Source organism: Genypterus blacodes, unplaced genomic scaffold (genome assembly GCF_046128005.1).
Source record: "Genypterus blacodes isolate CSIRO-AG114 ecotype Tasmania unplaced genomic scaffold, CSIRO-AGI_Gbla_v1 ptg000032l_1, whole genome shotgun sequence".
Taxonomy (NCBI): domain Eukaryota; kingdom Metazoa; phylum Chordata; class Actinopteri; order Ophidiiformes; family Ophidiidae; genus Genypterus; species Genypterus blacodes.
In genome coordinates, this window is record NW_027466845.1 from 3,193,737 (window position 1) to 3,214,599 (window position 20,863).

A 20,863-nucleotide genomic window follows, 5' to 3' on the forward strand; every position below is an offset into this window, starting at 1 on the left:
AAAGCACATTTCTGTATTTTCTGCTGAATTTCAGGCAGCTCTTTGTTGTCAGAGCAGCACGATCATAAGTGACAGTCCTTTACCACGTCTACAAGCTGGACAATCATGGCAGTATCTCAAACTGTCCGGCAGGTGACACACTGCAGCTATGTGTACAACTCGCAGGGAACGTTCTAAACACCAGATGGCAGCACCGGTTAACACTGAGCAGACCCTTGCTGTTAGAAGAAGACAAGCCCACAATCGGAGCGCTATTCTGCGGCTTTTCCTGCTCGCTAGATCGGTAGCGCTGTCCGAGGAGGAGACGGCGATCATCCAGGAGGTGGAGTCTGATGCGCGGCACTGTGGCTCCGGGGGACCAGACATCTGCTGCAATGTCCACGCTGAGCTGAAACTACGCATCTGTCGTCTCGGACTTAACAGACAGGTAGCGTATTTGTCAAACCTACGCGTGTTGTAAACGTTACCGCCCCGGGGGTTTAAGTGTCGTAAACCCGCCGACACTTCACGCTTTCTGGGTGCCACTTCGCGTTAGCTTGCGTCGGCTAATGTCGCCTTACGGGGAAGGCAGTGACAGTCGACGTGCGCGCAGAAGACACGGAAACGCCACCGCGGCTGTTTTGGTGCCCGAACGCGTCCTTACATGTCGTAATATGCCGCTTTTTGTTCCAAATATTTCCTCGCCGACTCTCCCAGTTTGGTAGCCGCGACAGTAGCCTGCTAGCCGGGCTCGCTGTCACAACTCCGGGCGCGAGACGAGTCGAGCCTTGACCACGCAGCTGTCACTTTGAATAATATAGTTATTTAAATACTAAAAGGAACGTCTTACGCTTTCAAAAAATGAAATAAGAATTAAAAATACGTGTGAAAAAAGAACATTTTAACGTTTAAATCGGCTACTAGCGAGCTAACGACGGAGGTGCGTGGACGGCAGCGTTGAGTCAGGAAGAAGAGGCGCGTTTGAAGGTGTCAAGAGATTTGAGAGATACCAACCGTGTTTTGCTCTGTTTTTGCACCAAAAAATTAATCAACCAGCTAATACGTTTGAGACAAATACACAATTTGGAGTCTCGTTGTTGTCTGGTGATCACAAACTCTTTAATTAACTGAGTCAAATCGTCATTTTCCTCCCCAGGGATCTCCAGTCATGGACGTCAACAAAGCGGTGACCGTGTGGATTGTGTGCTTCTGTCTCTTTGGGGAAAGTTGGACCGAGAAGCCAAGTTCGCCCTCAGCGGACGGGCCGGCTGCTGGTAACGGCGTGTCAGGTGAGTGGAGTCCGCAGAGGATGAACCAATATGACTGCAGGGGCTAAATGTGAAGCGTGTGCAGCCCCACTATATGTAGCCGTGCTGAGAATAGTCAGGCAGGCATTCTCCGTTAAGCCTTGTCCTCCAGCCCCAGTAGGAGCCAGGCCCAGTCAAACAGGAGGTAATTGATGTTAATGGTTAGTGAGAGGAATGCACAGGTATGTTCTCATCCACCATGTTTAGCTCCTTATATAGCAAATGCAAAAGTATTTCCCTGTTATCTCCTGCAACACAAATGATTTCCCTTGATTGTACGAGTGTAAATCTGAACAGAAGACTAGATTATACACAAGCCTGTGCTCTTCACTAGGCCGTGTACGTGAAAGAGGCGATAGTGTAAAATAAGTTCATGTTTGTTTTGTATTTGTCTTATATGTGTAGTTCACACAGAGCTCACTAAACAAAGAAATGCTTGAGAGGAGAGACCTGGTCAGCTCAGCAATAGGAACGCAAAACAATGACAACAATAAGATAATAATGATAATAATAAATAAATCATAATAATAGGTTAAAAGATAATGACACAGAATAAGAAGCAGTGAGCTTTGTAACTTAAAGTAAGATCTTCTACTGTTAAGATATTTGAAATGGCGTGAGATCTGTTGATTATGAAACTCTTATTATGAGCTTTGGCTTTCAAACAGCCCAGAACCAGTATGATACACAGCTGAAGTTTGGGGCAAAACGTGTTGAGACATTGTCCAAGTTGCACACGTTTAACTGAATGTTGTCACGTCAGAGGCCAGCCGCAGTCTGTTAAACGATCGATTCTTCACAGTGCTTTAGTCAGATAGTTTGGGGGCTGCTGTGTGTATGAAGTGAGAAAGTCTCCATCTGCATGCTGAATTAGTTGCGCAACGTGAGGCTGACTGGCTGGTATGTAAATACCTTATCTCGTTTCTTTGGAAGTTTGCAAGCCAAATGAGGAAGGAGGACAGGTTGTATGTGTGAGGTTTTCCCCTACCTAACTGTCATTCATTGTGCAGCGAGTTGTAAGTGGCTGGCAGCCTGATGAGGCCTTCCTTTTTAGGTATGTTGCTGTGCAAGTTCCAAAGCTGATATGCTTACACAAAGAAGCGCAAAAGTGAACTTTCCACCACACGGAAGTTGAACAGCCTCCGCCCTCCACTGCTCTCGTGTGGCTTTTCACACCAGAACGCCCTTGTTAATATCCTGTGCCAGATTTGGCTTCATGCTGGATTTACATTGCAGAGATGTTCAGTTTCAGCAGCTTGTTTGGGTTTCTGTGCTTTGTCAAACCAGCCAGCCAGCCAGCCATCCAGCTGAAGCATGTGGTTCTGTTCAGGGTTATGAGACTGGATCAGTGGGACACAGCAGCACACTCTACATGCTGACTCGCCCTTATTGCTTGAAACTGATAACATCCTGATTTTTCACGTGTCGCATAGCCACACCGTATTGTTGGCAGTATGATCCAGATTTCACAAGACTGATTGTCTTCATGGATCTTTGGCAGCATTACAATGCCTCTCAGTCAAACCTGATTGTACTATTGTCACGAGGAAAAGGATGTCCTGGTTTATACTTGAGTGCACAGCTGCAGTTGTGTCTTTGCGTTGTAAAATGTTCTTATCTATTGTGATGATCTGGTAAATATTGTAGGGGAACAGCTAAGAGCATTTACCAACCAAACCTCACTCACCTGGGAAGTAGGAGCGGAGAGAGGAAGGCCAACTTCTACCTCAGCCTCTCCTTCCCCCTCTGTGGTTATCTATATCCATCCTAAAGCGCCCGTAATCTTTATCAGTAAACATCTGGGTCAGCGATCTTGTGACATTACTAAAGAGATCTGACTCAGGTGAAAATGTAGGCCGTCACAGGTAACTCGCCGTGCCCTTTCACACAATTCCCAAGTGTCTTCAGCACGCACCAAGCTCAGCTAGGAGTGGCAACACTATCTGTGATCTGATGTTTGCTAATCCCCAAGGAGTACGTGGGGTTGCGGGGGGCAGGACACAGCAGGGACACAGAGGACAGGCTGAATCTCTCGGCAGCTTGTTTCATAACTTCATAAAGCCCAGAGCCATTGACTATCACTGACATGTGACGGGTCCGTGAGAGTCGTCAAAATCGACTTCCTTTCACGTTGTTTGCTGTTTTCAGTTTCAGCAATTGGATCAGACAGTCAGTCAGCATGGCTCAATTTTACACACTAATTAGTGCTGGTTAAGATTTTTGCCTACATCCCTATAGCTGGGATGTGGTATTAAACAAGTAACTCTAATAAAGGATATCTAATTTATGGAGCCCCATGTGACAGGTTCCTGACGTTAAACTGAGTGTGAAATCCAAATCCGTCATGGCTGAAATTTGAAACTGCGTATAATTGACTCCGTTCTGCTTTTGGACAAGCCCGGCTGCTTTTGAGCAACACAGACGGTCTGGACGGTCACAGTGTCTAGATTCTTGGTAACATCCCCACATTGAGCGAACGCAGCTAATATAAACAAGACTTTACGCGCCGCCAAGGAATCTAGCAGTTCAGTTTCCTCGGTAAGAATGAAGGCAGTAAGTCATGTAATCCATGGGTTCCTTCATTTCTGTTTGTCTATCTGCAAATGAGCAGATGTCTTAAAAAGGGTTTCCCCTTTCCTTTTTATTATGAACATAAACTCCAGCTTCCAATAGGTTCTTCTCTTATCACATGAAAGCAGCAGGAAGCTTGTCTGCTGCTCCCTGAAACATCTGATAAGTCTTACTAAATCTAGCTGCGGGTACGGGCCTCTGCAAAGTGCAACAACTTCCTGTGAAGATACTTGTTTGTTTACCATTCTGGTTGTTTTGGCGTCTTGGGATGAAATGAATGAGTGTGTCAAGGGTCGTGAAGGGTTTCCTTCTTAAAGGGAGAAGAGTCGGTTTAAGTTGACTGAATGAAGATGAATAGATCTGAATTATCCTCTGGGTTAATAAAAAAAAAAAAAGAATGAAGTATTTTTAGCGTTTTCCATTTCTGTAGTGTTGTAAATGTTTGGATTTTTTCCAAGCTAAGGCCAATGTGAAACCTTCACACACTGGCCAACAACCTGGATCACTGCTAACAATGCTGTGTCCATCACTGACTTTCAAAGGTGGCTCTCAACAAAATATTGACCCCAGTCCTTCTCCTCCAGATTTTTGTCGCATCGACGAGCCGCTATGCAAGGACGACAACAGCATGCTCAGCTTCGAGGCCATACGCAGCATCCACAAGCAGATGGATGACGACGAAAACGGCAGCGTGGACGTGGTGGAGACCGACGGGGTAAGAGCCGGCACAGAGCGTCGCCGTGGCGCTCTGTAGAAGGGCACGCTCTGGGTTACATGTTCAAGCTCTCTGAGGGGTTTACAGGTGTCACGGCTGTAATCCTGTGTAGGCTGATGGATTTGCCGCCAAGATGGTTAAAGTAAATGGGATAAGTAGCCATAGCTCTGTAATGCCCTTTACCTCCAACTTCAGCGTTTGTGGAGATTTGTGTTCTGCGCTCTTCTCCCGAGGCTCCTTTCACCTTGATGCATGAATACGGTTCAGCATCCGCTCGCATTTATTTTGCAGCAAACTGCCAGTGGGGAGCGTTCACACAACAGGCAAGGTGTTGAAACATAGAAGATCAGTTACTCTTTTGAGACGCAGCAAACGCCAGTGTATTTGTAAAATTCCAAACCAGCTGCACTTTTAGAGCAGTGGATCATGTTTGTGACAATGAGAGCTCGCTGTAGGAATCTGAATCGTTCACAACACTGTGGGCTGTGTGTGTCATGCTTGAGAGAAGTCAGGTCTGTAGCTCCTCAGACCACCTGCCAATTTCCTCACAAATCTTCCAGACCTCCTAAAGCTTCATGTCCATTCTGTGGTTTGTACTTCAAGCCAGACCAAAGCAGCTCCATCACTACAGCACATGACGATTCTGCTCGGCCTAAGAATCAAGTGCAGCACAGTGAGTGTTCATATCAGCTGTGGCTTTAATCCAAGAACAAGAAAGCTCAAAACAGTTAGCGGCGCTTGAAGACAACGGCTCTGCGTGTTTTTAAAGATCAAATATAAAGGTAGTTGATCACTGCATGATGGAGATGGAGATTTTCAGGAGCACGATATTTCACCTGCACTGCAGATCATCTTTCCGCCTCGTAGGGAAATCGACCCACGCAGATCTATCAGGACCAAAGCATCAGCATCATCACTCATTGCTGCCTTCCACCCATGCTGCTGGTGTTGGTTGGTTGTTGTGTGTGTAAGGTGAGATGTAGTGGAGGTTTTCCTCCTGTTAGGATGAGTAACCTTGTGACTGAGCCTGCCTACAACGTGGCACTGAGGCTTCCATCGGCCTGCAGTGCACCACAAAATACTGTGGTGTACAGTGTGTGCCTCTGTGGCTGGACAGGAGAAAACACTGCATTGGTGCTGAGTGTAGAATCCAGAGGAGTGTATAATTTGATACAATGTGCCATTTATCTTGAGTATAAAATGCTGGGTTAGAGCAGCGCACTTTCTTGTGGGAAAGGGCATCAAACTGTCGGTCGTACAAAAGGTCAAACAAGGCAGCTTTGATACATAAAGGTAGTGAAGTCTTGTGTTAGCGTTTTATTGCCTTGAGTTGTATCTCCATGTTGCCTCATGACGATGCAAATAACACCATGTGAGTCTGGGAACAGCAACACTGCCAACAGGAAACAAATATTGCATCATAATCCCTCCTAATATAGTCCTTTTTAGTGATTTTAAGGTATTGGTTCATTGAATTCATTCTCATTCATTCTCCTTCACTGGGTGCTGGAGGCCTGCTGCTTGGGTCTCCAGCCTATCAACACAAGACACACAAGACAGTTCAGTCACAATTGACACCTCAGGGCAGTTTAGAGTTGAGGATTCACCTGAGCTGCATGTCTTTTGTGTTTGGGAGGAAACCAGAGCACCCGGAGGAAACTCTCACAAACACCTGAATAGGTAGAATATGAGAATATGCAAACTCCCCACAGGGAAGACCTGGCATGGAATCCAACCCACAAATTTCTTGCTTTGAGGCAGGAGTTAATTTAGTGTATTGTGTTCATTAATAATAGTTACCAGAACACAACAAAACATCTCTATTTGTTGTTCTTTAAGCCATAATAGCTTTAAATGTTGTCCCCGGTCTTCTCCTCTCCTGTGTTGAAACGTGGAGTCACTGTTTAATGGAGGGGGAAAGGGGGGGCGGGGGGAATCTGTGCTGTTGCATCAATCCACACCATTAAATCCAGAGTGTACAATAGTGAGGTAGTCAAACATACAGATTTATTCCTGTGTGTGTGTGTGTGTGTGGATGAGATATTTATAGAGTTTAATGGTCCATTCAGAGTGAGTGAAGGAAACGCACCCGAGCCCCCAGAGCTGCTCTCTTATTTGGCTTTGTCTTAAAAGGCAAAAGAGGTTTAACTGGTCACATGGCACAAAAACATGAAAACCAGTTAAGCAACGTTCCAACATCCGTGTTAAATGCAGTTTTTGTACTTCTTGGATTTCACTCATGCTAACCTGTTACTCCACCAAACATAACTTGAGTCTGTATTGTTTAGTTTGTAACCTCTCAAACATCCTTGTTTTCTTGCAGTTCTTAAGAGAAGATCTTAACTACCACGATCCCAAGGCCAAGCACAACAGCTTCCACGGGGACGACCAGCTCATCAGCGTGGAAGACCTGTGGAACGCATGGAAGGGCTCTGAAGGTACGTTCCCCCCTGAAGGCATCTGCACAAAGCGGCCCTGTCAAGCTGCATTGTTCTGTATTTCTGAGTCGACTGCATTTGTCACGTGCAGAATATGAATCTCTTTCTGTACAGTATGTTCTGCCTCGACATGACTGTGTACCGATTATAATGAAGGACGGCGCTCTTAATGAGAGACTACACGGTGTTTGAACAAAATGTCAAGTATGGTTCACAGATTACCGCCTCCTCACCCACACAAGGAGCAAGGCAGTAAACCACAATGCATGACACAGCAAACTGCAGCGCACAAATCTGCTTCAGCTGCGTAGCACAAGCGACATCATTGAATCTGTCAACAGCAAATTTGCAAACATGCGTGACACGTCCTCACATCCTGCTACCTATCAGTGAGGTTAGGCTATCATGACTCTGTGGAGAGGACCTGTCATGACTCTGCTGTATCTGGCACTCACGTCCTCTCACACCCTTTCCTCTGGCCGCTCGTCTCTCCCTCTTTTTTTTGACGCGGCCTGCATTGCAGCCCCTTGACGGGGCTCAGGAGGTTCTGAGCAGGACTCTGGGTGTTTGTTCGGGCCAGCAGCATATTAACACAAACAACCCACACTGTTGACTTAGCCAGATGCTGTGAGGCGGTGTTCCTTTCTCCCTTTGTTGTCGTGGGCAAGCTGTTTAAGGTCATGGTGTGAGTTACCACACAACAGGTTAGGGAAATGCCTGCTACATAGTTAATGCATGGTCATGAATTAAGTAACGCATCGCGATCACCATATCAAGTTTCAAGTTGTACTGGTTACTCTGCATGTAGAGAAACTGTGCAGAGGTGTGCGCATTACGGAAGGAACATAAGGAACATGCAGTGCTACATTCGATGAACCAGTCCGTAAACTCATAGATGCATTCCCTCAGTGTCTTTGTAGCTCCAGACTGACCTCACTCTCGTTCCTCACCGTATAAATATTAAATGTGGCAGTTGTCAGAGGAGTAATAAGTGAAATTCTTATCTTATTCTTCCCCCCTCAGTGTATAACTGGACAGTGGATGAGGTTGTGGAATGGCTGATCACCTACGTGGAGCTACCACAGTATGTGGAAGCATTTCGCAAGCTGCATTTTAACGGAAGTGTCATGCCAAGGTAAGTTAGACGTGCCTTCTCTTTGACTCTGCAATGACAATGCAAACTGGCTGGAGTGTAAGTGGCTGGAGTGTAAGTTTGGAACATAACCGCATATTTATACCGTTAATGACTCCACTGGGCCGCGTCAGACGAAGACATAGTTCCATTACACACCAGTTTATATTACTGATGCTCTGAAAATGGATTAAACCTTTTTGTCCTTCCTTCCTTGTTCTTGTTAAATGATCTCTGTTCTCTCTCAGGCTTGCAATAAAGAATGTCACTCTGGCAGTCTCCATTCTGAAGATTCTGGATCGCAGCCATGTGCAAAAGTTGCAGCTCAAAGCTTTGGACACTGTCCTCTTTGGAGCACCACTGAGTAAGTGCCATTTCAGTTCACGTCACACCAATGGAGAGTTTCAGAACTTTGGATAATTGTACTCTGTAATAGCCACAAGAAGTTGTGTTCGTATTAAGTTTGTATTCTGAAGCCTTCTGACCGCTGTGGTCTGCTGCTCTTATTCCCCAGCTTAACTTTGTGATATTTATTAATTATACATACACACACACAGACTTTGGCTCCCTGTGTTATTTGAATAGGCAGGAAAACGCTCCGTCACGCTTTATTTTTTAAAGACGGAGGATTCAAGCTGAGGTGCGGCCGAGACCCGGACTGCTCTGTATTCCACACACACCTCTCTGCGCACAGAGACAAACACATTTACCAATCTTCCTCTCTCTCGTTCTCTCTGTACACCACTATCACTCAGTATTATTAAATACACTCAGTACTCCCAAGTAGCTATCCTTACTGTGATCAAAGGCGTTTACATGAGCAGAATCAATAGGATCCCGCTGTACTCGGTAACCATGACGAATTGCGCAATTGCAGTAGGATTTAAGTCTACCCATTCCGGAGAACGATCCCATACTACACTTACTACTTAATAAACTTCTTGTGAGTAAGCATACTTTGGTCTGTGCTGATTTCAGTTGTTTTAATGTGTGTAAATGTCCTGAGGAATGTTTTCACTGGGACCCAATCTGCTGTCTTGTGTTGTTTTAATGAGATCATAGCATGACAGTGAAATAGGTGTACTTCAACTGTCCCTGTTTGCAGTACTTTGTGTTTCTTGTTCTCAGGCAATGTTGACATGGGAACTTTCAATCTTCCCATGATGAGAGTCAAAGTACATTTTTTTGACAAACAATAAGGTCGACCTTTTTGTGTAGAAGTTAAAACACGGTGAACCGCTATACTTGCGTTTTACATTAATTTCCTTATGAAGTGAGCTAGAGGTAATGCAAAGCCTTAATCGTGCCTCAACCCTCCTCTGGGTTTGTAGTCTGATCCTCTCTTTACTGGAGTGAAACTAAGCCAGGTCAGAGGGGGAAGGTCCATATTTGGAGGCACTGTTGACAAAAGCGGACGTATAAACAGCAGTGAAGCGAGTAGAGGGAAATGAATGAACCCTCGCGCAGAGCAGGTCGTTACAAAAGGAAGGAACGGGCACAGCAGAAGTGTTTGGCGGCCTGTGTCTGGCATGTGTCATTGAGCTCGTGTTTCATTCGAGTCACAAAGGAAGACGTTAGCGAGTGCTGCCTGGCTTTGACAGCCTCTCAAAGCCAGGGGTTCCCATTAATAGTCCTACTGACTGTTTACAGCAGCAGCATTTTAAGACATCTCACAATGGGTTGATCCTAATCTACCTCGGGGTTGTGTCAGTAATAGAACAACCTCCTTGGGATGTCGTAATGCTCTGTGCAGGGCATGATTAGATGTCACTACGTGCTGTCTCTGTGTTTCTCCTGAGAGGCATTGATGCATCGTCTCTGAATTACAAATTTACATAGGTTGTACTTGGGGGGATGACAGAAGGTAAACTCTCTAATCTGCTGTTTTGGGCAGATGGTGTTGGAAAAGGCAGTAATAATGCAGCATTGGGAAAATATTATCTGTCTTGTCCAACATAATGTATTGCCCTGCATTGTCTCTAAGTTACATTGCAGATATCTCGGTTCTCTTTGGCTCCGACTGACCCTTGTTTGTCCTGGATTTTATAAGCAAGTCCAGAGGAATAAATGGAGCTCAGCAAGGAGGGACACTAGTGATGTTCTTCTTATCCTAATGTTCTCTCAAGATGTAAACGTGTAGTCGAAGTGACGGCTATACAGGAATTTGTTTGTAAGGAATTTTTTCTTACCGACACGCTTTCTTGAGCTCATCCTCATACCTGCACTTTTTCGCTCATTCTACTTCCTGTTGGTGTCACTCCAGAAAGTGACAAGTAACTCGATTCCCCTCGCGCCCTTTTGCGGGTTTGAAAGATAAACATTCAACAGGACATTCTGGTTGTGGTCATGACCTTCATTATGATGGCATACAAGCGTACAGTCTATTTCTGAGGTAATGTAGAGCCGTGTTCATTCCCTTGAAGCAGCATCAAATCCTGAAGTGGAAGTGAAGAAAGCTGATTCTGCTTAAATTCAGGGTTTGTGGAAGTTGACACATGTTGGTGCTTTATTAACAAATCAAGTGGCTAAAGGACAAAAAGCATATTACATCCCATCTGAAACTACTTAAACAGATATGTAATGGTTGAAAATAGCTGAAATAACTGTAAATTCCCTGAGTTATCATTATTTGGTGCTATGTTTTGAGTAGTTTATCTTCATTTATTTAGACGATTGAAACGGGTTGCATTTTTCTGTGATATTCGGTCTTCCTCACCTCAGCTTGAACTTGTGAGGCGCTCACTTATTTGTTTGTGTTTCTGTAATAGAGCTAAGATATGTTCGCTTATTTTCTTTTAATGTAATGTTTATCATACCTCTGCTAAGTGTGTGTCATTCTCCGTCTCTCCCAGTGAACAGACATAACCATTTGAAGGACTTCATGCTGGTTGTGTCAATCGTCATCGGCATGGGCGGCTGCTGGTTTGCCTACATCCAGAACCGCTACTCCAAGGACCACATGAAGAAGATGATGAAAGACCTGGAGGGCCTGCAGAGAGCCGAGCAGAGTCTGCATGACCTACAGCAGAAGTGAGGCTTTTCTCCCCCCACCCACACAACCAATCGCTTCCAAGCTGTGATTCGTGTTTTATTATGCACACAAACCGTGTCTTTGGCCGGCCTACAGACTAAATTAGTCAACTGTGGTTGTGAATTGGCCTTTTTCCATTTGTTTTTAGTCTCGTCTTTCCTATGTTGTCATACTACGACTACGTCCACGATGGAAACGAGAGCGGAACAAATAGGTGTCCGTTTCGTAAAGTAGGGACAACAGATTTGCACTTCCGTGTGATGCAGTAAGGCAGTGGAAAGAATTTCTGTGGGCTTTGCCCGCTGAATGCTGCCCGATAGGACTATTCACTGTTCCAAGGGGACAAACCTCCGCACGCCAAACTTTGTCCCTTTTGAAAAACTGCCAGGTCACTCTTTGTTGCCACAGTGATTTTGGGCTTTGATCACTTGTGAACACGCAACTGGCAGCTGCAAAGTTGAAGCGGCATTGAATTCCTCTTTCTTTCTATGGAATCGTCGTGCTTCACTCTCCTTTGCGGATGTTAACCACCCGGCTTTGTGTTTTCTAAAGGAGATTTGAACTAGGTTATATGAGTGTTACACAATGAGTTGCTAGTTGATTAGTTACACCCCACTGGAAAACAGATGACGAAGCAAATAGTCACATGATCACATGGTTGGACTGTGAGCGTTCTGTTGTGCTTTGGAATCGGCAGAACAACGGGATAATACTTTGTACTTTATCTAATATGTCTTGATCCAAGCTGTCTGGTTTCCAATTGTTGTCAAATCAGCTGCTTGGCTCTCTTTATGCATCTTGTGACTTTCTTGGCAATCACCAGGTCTTTCTGCCCCTGGAGATCAAACGCATTTGTTTTCTCCCTGCTTTCCTCCATGTTCACAATCTTTTCTAATGGTTGCAAAATCCTGCACCGTGCATCCAAAATCTTGTCGATGATTTAAGATGTTCTGAGGGCCAAAGGAGATTCCTTGTGGTTAACCTAGTGGCATGTTGTAGCTGGTTTTAAATCTCTTTTCTGATCGGTGAGAGTTCAAAGAAAGGACCAAATACTCAAATGCCTTGAAATTTTTTCCTTATATGGCATTTTTCCTGAAGTAAGATAATATGCGCCATGTTTATTGATTAGTAAGTCTCTAGTAAGTATTTAGTAATTTAACTCAGATATAAATGAAGCAGCCTTGTAGACTGACTGTGATTCTCATGGTATTTCAGAGTTGGATTTAAACATTCAAGCTGTTGTAAATCGTGTGTGTGTGTGTGTGTGTGTGTGTGTGTGTGTGTGTGTGTGTGTGTGTGTGTGTGTGTGTGTGTGTGTGTGTGTGTGTGTGTGTGTGTGTGTGTGTGTGTGTGTGTGTGTGTGTGTGTGTGTGTGTGTGTGTGTGGCGTAGCCTGGACGGTGAAGGATTGCCGCTGTAGTGATATTGTAAACGTAGCATATATTGTCGGCGATCATGGAGCCCATAAGTGAGACTTGGGTTTCCCACAGATCTCAGTCTTAACACGTACTGCAGGACCTCCAACATGTGATTTGGCCGCGTGGGGAGGGACGGAGGTATGTCCTCTGTCTGTAGCGCTGCCTTTCTTCCTGATCCCTCCTGCCAGCTGCTCTCTTTCCAGACCTTCGAGCATATCCTCTGGTGGTATCAAGTAGCCTGGCCCAGTCATGGCTCTCCCCTGTTGGGAGACGGTGGGAGGAGTTCTTTTGCCGTAGCTGAATTTTCCTGGGTGCCTTTTACAACATTGTTCGACCTCGTCACTGCTTCACTGCTGGGAGATGGTGTTAAGGGTAGCCGCTCAGCATCTCAGCTCCGGTGCTAATTCACCTATAATTGGACCAGGGTGTGTTGTGCAGACAGACACTGTATCCTGGCAGAGGACTGGCAACAAGGACAATAACATTGCGTGTTGGATGGGCAGTAACGACAAGTTCTACAAGTTTGGCGAATATAGCTGGTTTTGGAATTAAATCATTTTGGTTAGTCAATGGTTACCTCATGCTGCAGAGACACTGTGTCTGAGTGCTGTGAGCTCTGCAATGCAGGCCAGCTGAGAGAGAGAGAGATGAGAGAGGGAGAGAATGTGGGGTCTTCACTCAGGCCACTGTGTTGCTCTGCCAGTGATTTTGAATCTTTGTTAGAGAACATTAGAGGTCAGGGTCGAAAGCATTAGCACGACGGCCCACCACTCACATTTTCCATAGAGACCTGCCTGGATCACCTTTCACTGGGCCTCTGCACGCCTCTGCTCCCTCTGACAGGAGAACAGTGCTGCCCCCTACTGTCACAAAGGCAGTATTACTCGGTGTTTTATCTTTGTCCTGCCCTCAGGTTAAAGTCGTGTGTGGCTCTGACCATTTTGCTTTTCACAAACAAACGCATCAGTCAGTTTGCTACAATGACACTTTTGTTCACGAAGGTTGTAAATGTGTGTTTAGAAACCGAGGCGAGTCCCTTTTGTTGTCACAGTATAGTTTCTCTTGGGAGTTCCATTATTATATTTGCGTAGCTGTGTGTGTGAGACGGTTAAGATGAAAGCCTTTAAATGCCAGCGTGAGATGAGACGCCACATCTCAGATAAGGGTTACACTTCAAAGTTAGTTTCAAGCTCTTGGCACCAAGATGCGTATTATGTTTCTACATATCTATTCATAGTCACAGTTGTTCTGGTGTTGATTATGTCTTGGGACAGACGAGTTAAATGTTCAGCGTCGGAGCACAAATAATTATGTCACGGCTCCCATTTCTTTCTACTATAAGTGAAGCTTTTTTTGTCCCGGCCTGGGCTAATAATATCCCATGCAGCACATACGTGTCCCGGACACTACAGGAGCTTTGCATGCTGCACTGTACGCCTCTTAAAGTGCTTGCTGACAGCTGTTCTCATTCCTGGCTCTGCTCCCTCTCATGTCAGTTTACTGTGAGCTCCCCAGCAGCTGCATGCGATGCCCTTTGCTTTCTACGCCTTACCCATTGTTTCCGGTGATGCGTGGCTGATGCAAGTCTGTACATTTCGCACATACTGTACGTGCAACTTGCATGCTTACACGTCACGCCTGTCTTCAGTAAAAGACTCTGGCACCTATTGTGTTACTTTTGCATTTTTGCCACCATTGATGCCTTCCCGACTTAGTTTCTTTTCTTCTTGGTTAAAAATAAAGATTAAATATTTCACTCATGTCTTTTTCTGTCGTCCGTGTCCGCAGACTGCAGATCGCCCAGGAGGAGCACCGTACTGTGGAGGTGGAAAAGGTCAACCTAGAGCAGAAGCTGACGGACGAAATCAACACGGCCAAACAGGAAGCTCACCGACTCAGGGAGCTGCGTGAAGGCACAGAGAACGAGCTGAGTCGGCAAAAGTATGCAGAAGAAGAGCTGGACCAGGTACGGCTCTGCAGAGTGATGAATGGGATGAACACATGGGCTTTGCAGTGGAACAAAAAGTTCACCGCAAAGGAGCAAGAGACGCATTCACTATAGGACAAATCTGATGGGGGATGTAGCACTGGAGCACAGAGACTAGTATGTCTGTTACACTCACGCTGACTAAAGCATAAATACAACTGTGAAAGTCTCTGGCCAATCTGGCAGGAGCAGCAGTGCACAGCCCACACAAATACACACACACACACACACGCCATGAAGATGAAGCACTGCTGCAGTGATTTGTGTCAGTTTGTTTTTTCATTTGGCGATGAATACAAAAACATGAAACATCCTAATGTAATACGGTGTTTTGTTCATTGGCCTGTTCCAAAGCTCTCCCCCGTCTTTATTTTAAATATGACTAGATAAATATTAAACAAATAGTGATTTAGCCTGCGGCACGGGACCGTGGAGGTTTGACCACAGGATGACACGTGTACGTCTGGCTTGTAGGTGCGCATGGCTTTGAGGAAGGCGGAGAAGGAGTTGGAGTCACGCTTTAGCTGGTCACCACCAGATTCACTGCAGAAGTGGCTGCAGCTCACCCATGAGGTGGAGGTGCTGTACTACAACATCAAGAAGCAAAATGCTGAACGGCAGCTACTGGTGGCCAAAGAGGGGGTAAGCAGGCTGTAGAGTTAAGGAGCTGGTCGAGATCGCTGGGTGCTCCTTTAACATAGTGTGTGTGAACTAATGGACTTTTCTTTTTCTTCTCTTTTCACAGGCGGAGAAGATAAAGAAAAAGAGGAACACCCTCTTCGGGACTTTCCACGTGGCTCACAGCTCCTCCCTGGATGATGTGGACCACAAAATCCTGGCAGCAAAGTAAATTATTGATTGTATCATTGTCAGACTTTTCAGTTTAGTGGGGAGACTTCTTACAGCTGCATTCACTTTAAACGGGTTTAACCATTACACACTTCCACCAGGAAAGTGACCATCTAGCCTGTTCTAACAAAAACTCCATCAGTCTTTGAGTCCATTTGAATATTGTGTCTTTGTGTTGTAAGTCGGTCTGAGTTGTTGTTGTTGCTGTTGTTGTGTGGTGCAGGCAGGCGCTGGGCGAGGTGACGGCCGCTCTGAGGGAGAGGCTTCACCGCTGGCAGCAGATCGAGATCCTCACCGGCTTCACCATCGTCAACAATCCGGGCCTGCCTTCGCTGGCCTCTTCCCTGAACCTCGATCCGTCCTTCACGGGCGGCAGAGCCACACCGCAGCACTTCATCATGTCCGACGACATGGACGACTTGGATGAGGACATCCTGCCGTCCGGAACTCTACAATGTAAGGGTTCGTCTGAGTCTATCGGCCATTCTGTGGGGATTAGCAAACGAACCACTAAACACAGCAGGGGCCTGCTGGGGAAATCAAAAAATCAGCCCTCATGAGAATTTGGACCTTGTGAGCTACAATTACCTGCTTTTTGTCATCATGGCCTCTCAGTTGATGGAGGGAGAGAGGATCATGTGTCTACAGTGGAATGAGTGTTGTTTTACATTTGTATTGTGTATAATATGTAAATTCACATCATTGTTCTACACACATCTCCTGTTGAATTTGTTAAGTCTTACTTTTGATTAAAGTGTTTGTTTGACCTAGTCAATGGTGGAGATTGAAGTATCATGTGACTTTCCTCTGGAAATTGAACTGTCAAGAAAAATATACTTCTTAAAGAGACTTATTTCTGTGCTGATGTATTTTTAGTGGTTGTGTCCCAACACACATGTGCTAAAAGACCGTTTAAGTTATTATTAGGAACAGAAACATTAACCTGGAATCCCCCTCTATTTTTGCAAAGCTGCAAATCCATTTAAGAACTGATTCTCTGCAAAAACTACTTCTGATTTGCAATAAGGGATTTTTAGGCCAATAACACATCTCTCATGGTCATCAACACGAGTATGAACCTGATGCTTTGTAGCTGTGATGTTCCCGGCTGTTTGTGTGACTCATTAGGTCAGAGCTTTAAAATGTAGAGGCTTTGAGTTTGACTAACTGCAGGGGAAAGTTGTCCTGCAGAGTCCCTTTGTGACTGCAATAGTGAGTAAGTCATTCAATCAACATTAACTACGCTCCCTATCTCGCTCGTCTCCCTCTCTCATCATCTCTCTGGTGTTTGCCTGCCACTGCTGTGTCACTGGCCCAACTTCAGACTCCGCCTGGCTGGAACACCGAGCCAGTGACCTGGGGTCCATCGGCTCAGGCGGTCGACGCGCGTGGAAATGTCCTGGTTGTCCATTTGTTCATGTCCCATCTCTGTACTCAGTCTGACATCTCGTCTCTTCCCCTCGAGTCCAATCCACACTAGAGCTACAACGTTGCTTTCAAATCAAACAGTACTCTGTGGATGGACACAGCTGGACAAAGTACCTTTGCTGCCTTTAACACCCCTGCTTGCTTGCCACGGTTCCCCTCCTCTGTCCTACGTATGTCGCCCTTCAGTGCACTCTTGCTTTTTCCCCATCGTCACTTAATTTCCTTTTTAAATTTATGGGCACTTCCTATCCTAAAGGCGATAATTGTTTTTTTTTTTATTTGTTCAAAACAAGATATCTTCTCTGTTGAACACATTTGTTTGACCTGATGAGGCCGTCTCTCTTCTGGTTTTAACATTTTCCCCTGAAATGTTGGAAAGATAATACAGACGTGTTGGGATTTAAAAAATAATAATGGTATACAGTACTTTAGTATGATGTCATTGACTTAATCCTTGACATGCAACATTGTTTGAATCAAGCCCAATCTTGTGCTTTAATCCCAGCACCTGAGTATCTTTCCATCCATCTCCCTTGGTTTCCCCTCATGTCCATGTCCCTCAGCGTCCGTATTGTGACTGGTTGTTGATTAACGTTGTTGTTTTGTGCCCACAGCTCCCAGTATGATGTCCCTCCGCCAACGACACATTGACCCGCAGCTGGCCATGGGCTCCCAGAGGTTGGTAGAGAGTTGCCCGTTGGCGGGGCAACAGGGCGAGGGCCCTCAGTACCCAACCAGATCTCGGGCTGCCCTGAGACCATCACGCAGCCATTCCTTTGGGCAGCTGGAGAGTCTCCCTCTGCCTCCTGTTTCCTCCGCTGTCTCTCACCCCTCTATCATCTGTTCTTCCAACCCGAGTCCTCATTCTGTGGCCTCCCTGTCTTCCTCCTCCTGCTTACCCAGCGCTGTGGGTGGCACCGTACTTCCTCATTCCTCCCATATGTTTCACGCTTCTTTCCAGCCCATGGACCCTATTCCCGATTTCACCTTCTCCGATGTCTCCCAATCGCACTCCTCGTGTAGCGACGGCATCGGGTACCTGTCTGTCTGTCTGTCCGCACACACCGCATGTGCGTGGCGTTTTCCGCACCCACTGTACATTCCATCCCATCCATTTTTAACACACACTTGGATAGTATCAAGCGTTTACATCATCATTTTCTCTTATTTTTTACTGTACATTTTTAAGCATTTAACTCTCTTTGATTTGTTCATTTTGCTTAAATGCCAATTCCATTGTCCATTTTGACTCTTGTCCTACCTCTCCCAGTTTTCCTGCACAACTAACAAGTGTGGATCCCCAGTATCCAGGCCGTGTGCAGAGAGTCCATGTTGTAGCTAAACCCCAGCATGCACTGCTTCAACTTAAACGCTGCTTGGTTTTGTTTATTTTCTCATTTCCTCTTATCTTGTTTTCTCCCACAGGGACCTAAATCGCTCCGACTCCGACTCCTCCTTGTCCTTGTCCCAAGTTGGCGATCGTCTGTCTGCCTACAGCTCCAAAGGCCTCCTGATCAAGCCCACCGCTCTCATGTACAGCCCGCCCGCCCGCGCCGATGACACCATCTCACTTCACGGCCACACCCCCAACGGAGGGAACCGCCTTCCCGAGGCGGGGGGTCCGGCCGAGCTGGTCCCCGAAAGCCCCATACTAATGAAGAAGATGTACGGCGTGGAAAACTCGCCCAGCTTCGGAGACGTCAACAGCCTGTCGGAGTCGTCCCGCTCCCTCAGCCCCAACTCCACCGAGCCCGACACGCCGTCACCGTCCGGCGGGGTGCCGGGGGCCGTGGGGGCGAAGGGCTCCACCCGCATCCCGCAGCTCTCCTCCAAGAAGAGCCCTCTGGATGAGGACAGTTGCTCTACAGGCGAAGACACAGATTCTACTGCCAGCCGCAAGAAACACACTTTCAAGATCTTCAAGAAACAGAAAAAATAAGGGCTATGAACTTTGAGCTAACGCAGCTGTATGACTGTGTTGCTGTTTGTTCCGTTTTTGAGAAAGTCTATGTTCTGGATGGGGTGGGGGGGAGGGAGGGTGGGGGTCTTTAAAGATCAAACCATGGCACAATTGGTTGCCGTTACGACGCGTTATAGGTACAACAACCTTTGAGAAACGGGGAGCAACCTCTATCTGCTAATTTGGTCAATGTCCAGTTTGTGGGGGTGGGGAAGGGATCGGTTTGTATATTGGAATGTAAAGTATTATTTATTCTGCAGGAAACGGTGCCAGTCTCTAAGGGAAACGTGTCTCCCAGTTGGGTTTCTTTCTTGTTCTTCAATCTATATCATTTTGCATGTCTTCACTTTTGTTTGACTGATAACGCTGAATGCTCTTGGTGTTTGCTTGATTCTTGTCCTGAACTCGGTGTTTCTTTTATCGCTTAGCTGAATAACCTGGGCTACAAATCCAAAGTGAATCCACACTCACTTATTAAGTTTCTTCAGACTTGACCTCCTTTTGTTGTGTTCTGTCGTCCTAAACAGATGTAATCGCTCGGTGTAGAATCTGACAGAAGTGCACACGGAGATCCTGATGACTTCTGACATTGTGCTGGCATGAAGCACAGCAACGGTCCAGTGTTGAGACAAACACATGTTTGTACTTTATACAATAGAGTTTCATCAAAGTTACATAAGCACCACCAAAACACAGCGAAGACCATTGGGTAAATATTTAATGTTGAGTTGAGTGCGTTTGTGTGAGTTAAGAGGGCTTTGAAGCGATGCCAAAAAGTGGAACCATTGAGGAAATTGTAGGATCTGGACGTTCCTTTCATCCTGGATCAACCAGGAGGCGAGCCAGCGTATCTGTTACAGTCTCCGTTAGGGAGTTGAAGTGCTTGGCTGAAATGTCCGCTTAGGAAGCAGAGCCAAATATGTTTCTGATCTTTTTTGTTAATGTACACATCCTTTTAAGTTCACACAGAAAGTAAGTGGCTAAACAAAGCCCCTATCAGACTGCAGGGTGATTTATATAAACATGTAGTGTAGACGGTTTCACCTTCTTCATTCGTACCGCGTCTGCTCCTTTGACCTCCTTCACACAAAGCAAAAAAAAAGGCTCTCGTCCCTTCTCTTTGAAAGGAGTAGGACTGGCGTACTGAATGTTTTAAGGGGATTTGCTTGTTCAGAAAGTATTCATCCACACCGTGTTTACAGATGTTACAGAATCAGGAATGCAAGCACACATGACCACGGTCCAACGAAGCCCCGATCCTCAATTACCACAACCAGTTTGATCTTTTACGGTTTCGTACAAGCACAGAACTATGCATCAGTAGCTGAAGGAAACGTCATTAGGGTCGCCCCGTACGCTCGGCATGCTTCTTATTAACATCCAACAACCAAAAAGTGCTGCAAACGACACAGTCGGCCTCCCGCAGCCTCACGATGTAACAGGTGGTGTGGATGTACAAAACACGTTTAACTCTTTTCTTTTACAAGCCAGCTGAAAAATGTCTCTGGTTTCTTACGGTACTTTTTTAACTGTGTCATTTGTACCTTTTTGCACGACAGAGCTGTACCATGAGTTATGCCGCCGGAACGCGTGCGGTTTGTCTGCTCCAAATACAACGCACTGTAACGTTGATGCATGTCAACTTGTAACTAAAAACCTATATTGGGTTTGGAGGAGTGGATCAGCTTAAGCATTTTGACTCACCGCCCTACTTTTATCCTCATTTTTAGCTTCTATTTATGAACAACATATATTTGTACAGAGAACAATAATTTTGCATCTTCTGTGATAGTCCAGACTTTTATGGCACTCCTGCATGATGGCAATAAACTATTTTGAATGAAACGTGCGCCGATTTGTCATAGGAAGTAAAATCATGTGTGTTTGCCCTGCGTTTCGGCCTTCAGTCTGTACAAATGTCAACCTTTCAATTCATTACTCAGAAGCACCAGCAGAGGTAATAACAAATTAAACTGATGCATACACTTTCCTTGTATATTTATATTAGATCTAGCTGAAAACGATTTATATATTATATGAAGATACCTG

The 20,863-nt window shown here is 45.7% G+C and overlaps 1 protein-coding gene across 5 annotated transcripts; it reads left to right on the forward strand.

Moving 5' to 3' along the window:
* Nucleotides 1–256: 256 nt before the first annotated feature.
* stim1a (stromal interaction molecule 1a) lies at nucleotides 257–20,659 on the forward strand. 5 transcript variants are annotated; one of them, XM_076146430.1, is made up of 14 exons: nucleotides 258–427; nucleotides 1,136–1,268; nucleotides 4,442–4,572; nucleotides 6,896–7,010; nucleotides 8,034–8,145; nucleotides 8,391–8,506; nucleotides 10,995–11,172; nucleotides 14,379–14,556; nucleotides 15,052–15,219; nucleotides 15,323–15,423; nucleotides 15,650–15,882; nucleotides 16,751–16,828; nucleotides 17,469–17,532; nucleotides 18,280–20,659. In XM_076146430.1, the coding sequence occupies exons 2-14, from the start codon at nucleotides 1,148–1,150 to the stop codon at nucleotides 18,791–18,793; spliced, it is 2,109 nt and encodes a 702-aa protein (XP_076002545.1). In that variant the 5' UTR covers nucleotides 258–427; nucleotides 1,136–1,147; the 3' UTR covers nucleotides 18,794–20,659. The 5 variants fall into 5 exon arrangements, with proteins under 5 accessions (XP_076002542.1, XP_076002545.1, XP_076002547.1 ...); XM_076146427.1 differs by having other exon boundaries at nucleotides 257–427; nucleotides 17,469–18,373; XM_076146432.1 differs by lacking the exon at nucleotides 16,751–16,828.
* The last annotated feature ends 204 nt before the right edge of the window (nucleotides 20,660–20,863 follow it).